The sequence below is a fragment of the Bison bison genome, unplaced genomic scaffold (assembly GCF_000754665.1).
Source record: "Bison bison bison isolate TAMUID 2011002044 unplaced genomic scaffold, Bison_UMD1.0 scf7180017863957, whole genome shotgun sequence".
In the NCBI taxonomy this organism is placed as follows: Eukaryota; Metazoa; Chordata; class Mammalia; order Artiodactyla; family Bovidae; genus Bison; species Bison bison.
In genome coordinates, this window is record NW_011494529.1 from 1,955,182 (window position 1) to 1,960,051 (window position 4,870).

General features: G+C 39.3%; 1 protein-coding gene across 4 annotated transcripts in view; it reads right to left on the reverse strand.

The window, feature by feature from the left end:
• The window catches only part of INADL (InaD-like (Drosophila)), a 396,383-nt gene that overhangs the window by 283,521 nt on the left and 107,992 nt on the right, over positions 1-4,870 (reverse strand). For all 4 annotated transcript variants that reach the window (XM_010833911.1, XM_010833910.1, XM_010833909.1 and 1 more), the window contains exon 18: positions 3,211-3,420. In XM_010833911.1, coding sequence (XP_010832213.1) covers positions 3,211-3,420 — 210 coding nt within the window. The remainder of the gene's footprint in view (positions 1-3,210; positions 3,421-4,870) is intronic.

Consider the following 4,870-nt stretch of genomic DNA (forward strand, 5'->3'; position numbering starts at 1 on the left):
CTAGAGTGCGAGCTTGGTAGCTGTGGCACATAGGTTTAGTTGCTCTGCAGAATGTGGAATCTTCCCAGACCGGGGATCAAATCCATGTGCCCTGCACTGGCAAGCAGATTCTTATCCACTGTGCCACCAGGGAAGTCCGATATGATGCACTTTTTAAAGTCAGTTCATTCATTTTTTATCTAGGACCTTTGAAGTGAGTTTGTAGAAAAGAGAAGTCACATTTGTGGTTAACATGAAAATATATAGATAATAAGAATCTAAATAAGATTACATAATATCTATATTATATAGATAGTACATATCTATACCTATGGTATAAGACTTAACAAAAAATAATTCTGTTCTCCTGTTATATATTCATAGTCTTTCTGCCTGAACTTGACTTTGGACCTTTTTATTCACACTCTCTCCCCAGTTCTGCTGAGGACAGAACAAATGCTCAGCGAACACTAGGTGATGACGTAAGTGGCCACCCACTGGACCGTGAGAAAGAGACACAGACAGATAGACCTCAGAAAAGATCCATGCATGGTTACCTACAGTTCACACTGTTCTGCTTAAAGAACCCAGATGTTAAAGAAGCAATACTTAGTGGTAATTCCACTACAAATTAAAGTGACCTTCTCTCATTCCTTTACTGGCCCCATACTCCCCAGCACCCTGGCAGCCTTATACCCACTGAGGGAAGGTGAGGCAAGGAGCCACCTCACAATTGTGCATTTCAAAATCTCTCAGAGCAAGACTCCAAGGTCCCGAGGTTTCTGCAGCTCTACCTCTACCAGACATAGGAACAGGAATCCACAGCCACCTGGTAATAAGTTCTGTTCCTTACACTGCCTGAGACTTCTTTAAATTGCTTTAAAGTAAATTCACACTGTTTAGGTCCTTTAGGCCATAAATAATTAGGACTTCCTCTGGCAACCCCAATAATCAGGCAAATAATCATCAGGGAAAATCTAGACAAAGTTATTGCCACAATCCAAAACACCAATAAAGATGTCCCCATAAAATCATTAAACTTCTCCCTCCTTAATCTGTCCTGAAATCAAACCAAGAATCTCATGGTATATATTCTATGGCAAAACTCACACACCAAATACATAATATAAAGTCAAGACCTTGCCTTAGCTATGTGCCATATTCCATTTTGAAGTGCTTAAAGTAACTGATAGGTATAATATATAGGCATCTTTATGTGCAATATGTGATGAATAATATATGAAGGTCATGTGAAATTCTCCAATGCAAAAATATTATGTGTAATACATGAATCTATCTACGTCTACGAAAGAACATATAACTATATATAGACAGATATCTATCTATATGAACACTCACTGTTGTTGTTAAGTCTCTGTGTCATGTACAACTCTTTTGCGACCCCATAAACTGTAGCCTGCCAGGCTCCTCGGTCCATGGGATCTCCCAGACAAGAATACTGGAGTGTGTAGTCATTTCCTTCTCCAGGGGATCTTCCCCCACCCAGGGATCAAACTTGCATCTCCTTCATGGACAGGTGGATTCTTTACCACTGAGCCAGCAGGGAAGCCTATAGGATGCTAATATATTTCACAGAATAAAGGAACTTTTAGAGTTAAGAATGATCTTATCGGTTCTCTAGTCTTTTTCAGTCTTTCAGAAATGAAAAAGTAGGCTTAGGTGCTAAGTCGCTTCAGTCGTGTCCGACTCTGTGGGACCCCATAGACGGCAGCCCACTAGTCTCCTCTGTCCCTGGGATTCTCCAGGCAAGAACACTGGAGTGGGTTGCCATTTCCTTCTCCAATGCATGAAAGTGAAAAGTGAAAGTGAAGTCGCTCAGTCGTGCCCGACTCTTAGACCCCATGGACTGCAGCCTACCAGGCTCCTCTGTCCATGGGATTTTCCACGCAAGAGTACTGGACTGGGTTGCCATTGCCTTCTCCGAGAAAAGTAGGGTACCTATGACCAAATTACTGGTACAGTGTTTCTCAAAGTACAAAATTCTGCATCAGAAATACAATGGTGACTCACATGAGGCAGATTCCTGAGAATCTGAGAACCACCAAATCAGAATCTCTGAGAGCAGGACCTGGGAAACTGCATTTTAAACATCTTCAAGGTGATTTTTATGTCTTTGTCATATGGGTGAATTGAGGTCCACTGAGCTAACTTGCAGCAAAGTTAGAAATAGAGCCAAGATTTCTTGAAATCCAGTCCAACACTCTACTGTTACAATCACGGTATCTGTTTCAGACACGCTGCGTGAAACTGAACTAGTGACAACAAATTAAAACAGGAATATACAGCATTGTGACTAAGAACACAGGGTCTGAAGCCACTCTGCCGAGTTCGTATTTCAACCCTGCCCCTAACTAGTTATATCATCTTGGATAAGTTACTCAACTCTATGTCTGGACTAACGCATCTGTCATGATGGTAATAAGAGGACTACCTCCTCTTAAAGTTTTTGTGATGATTAAACTAATGTGTATAAAGAGCTTACAGTACTGACTGACATAAAGTTAGCACTCAATAATACTTCAATACCAATTATCAACCAGTATTTTTTTTAAGTGGAGCACTGGGGAACCTCAATAGCACCATAACTAATAATACTTCAGTCAGAAACAGTGATCTAGGGAAGTTGCAAAAGTAAAAAGAAAGAAAAAGAAACAGTGATCTGACCTAGTACATGAGATTAAACAATAAGATGACTTCAGGGTGGCTTAACCAAACCAGAGTTTAGATGCTAGGGGTTACGAGGCACTCTGATGGTTAGAAAATCATATTATGACTTCATTGCTATATCATTAAAATGATAATGGTTAACTGATTTCAACTTACTGAACCATTCTGACATTGTGCCCAAATGAAAGTCAAAACACATAAACAGGCTTATTTTAATTTATGTCATATGGAATGCAGTGAGAACTTAGAATTCTGTGCCAAAGGTATGAAGATAAAAGTAGTAGTAGTTGGACTAGTAATGCTGGCAGCTAGTATGTAATGTGCTAAGCACTTAATAAATATCATCTTTAATCCTCAAAATCCTATGATGTAGACATTACTTTTTCTGAGCATTAAGTCACAGACATTAGGTAACTTGCACAAGGACACATATATAATATGCAGAGGAACAGAGATTTCAGGCCAGATGAATTTGTCTGCAAAATCCCCATGTTTTAACTATTACAGTATTATCATTTCCTATTAACAAAATTCGACACTTACCACCAAAGGTTTACAGATGCCAAGGCGCACAGTGCCCGGTGGCACAGCTTTCAGCACTTCCACAGCTTCAGCAAGTGTGCTGTTATCCAAACAGTACTGATTGACGGAGACCAGACGGTCACCAGGTAATAGTCCTCCACCTCTTTCTGCCACACCATCCGGCACCAGGGAGCGGATCACAATCACTGATCTGGTGGGATCTAAGGGGTCCTAAAGATCAAGCGAAAAGAGAAAGATGAGTCAGTCCTCTAAAAACAAATATACAGCCTTAAGACATGTATGTGCACACTTCAGGGATATTGTGCATTTGGTTCCAGACCACTATAATAAAGCAGCTATCACAATCATGCGAGTCACGTGAATATTTTCATTTCCCCAGTGCACATAAAAGTTAAGTTTACACTATACCAAACTCTCTTTACTGAGAGTGCAGTAGCATTATGTTTTAAAAAAAAGTTATACCTTAATTGAAAATACCTTATCACTAAAAAATGCTAACCATCATCTAATGACACAGGGTTATTAACAAACCTTCAGTTTGTAAAAAATGAAATATCTACAAAGTGCAATACAGCAGAGCTCAACAGAAAAGGGTATACCTGACTATCTACTTTATGTGTCCAGTATTCTGGTGGTATTCTTCCAGAGACAGAATCTATTCAAATAGCACTCTATACAGCCACAAAAATATCAGCTTGTATCAAAATAAAGATATAAACTTAACAATTTTAGTTGTATGTATGAGTTAGTGCTCAATATATACAAATTTCTTTTTAAAAATTGTGGTAATTAATATTTTGTTGGATCACAAAAGGTCTAGGGAAGAGACACAGGTTCAATCCCTGGGTTGGGAAGATTCCCTGGAGTAGGAACTGGCAACCTGCTTCAGTATTCTTGCCTGGAAAATTCCATGGACAGAAGAGCCTGGTGGGCTACAGTCCATGGGGTCATAAAGAGTCGGACATGACTGAGTAACTAACGACACAGCATAAAAGATGTAGAAAGAGTTGGGAAAGACTGTGACATCCTGAAGCACAGTCATACTATGGACCTAAAACAAGCCCATGTATTATCGTTCTTGGGCACCAGGTAAGTTCCAAGAGAAGTGTATTATGGGAAATGATATTCCTTTCTTCAGCACTTGACCAGTATAAAATCTTCTCACTAAATCATTTAAATTCCAAAAAGAAATGAAAACCATGGCATATATCACTGCATTTCAAAAGTATGTTTAAAAATAATATAACCTAAAATTAAGACATGGTATAGATACCCCTAGGTGAAGGAGTACGTCAAGGCTGTATATTATCACCCTGCTTATTTAACTTATATGCAGATGACATCATGAGAAACGCTGGACTGGAAGAAACACAAGCTGGAATCAAGATTGCCGGGAGAAATATCAATAACCTTAGATATGCAGATGACACCACCCTTAGGCAGAAAGTGAAGATGAATTAAAAAGCCTCTTGATGAAAGTGAAAGAGGAGAATGAAAAAGTTGGCTTAAAGCTCAACATTCAGAAAACTAAGGATCATGGCATCTGGTCCCATCACTTCATGGCAAATAGATGGGGAAACTGTGGAAACAATGGCAGACTTTATTTTTCTGGGCTCCAAAATCACTGCAGATGATGATTGCAGCCATGAAATTAAAAGAC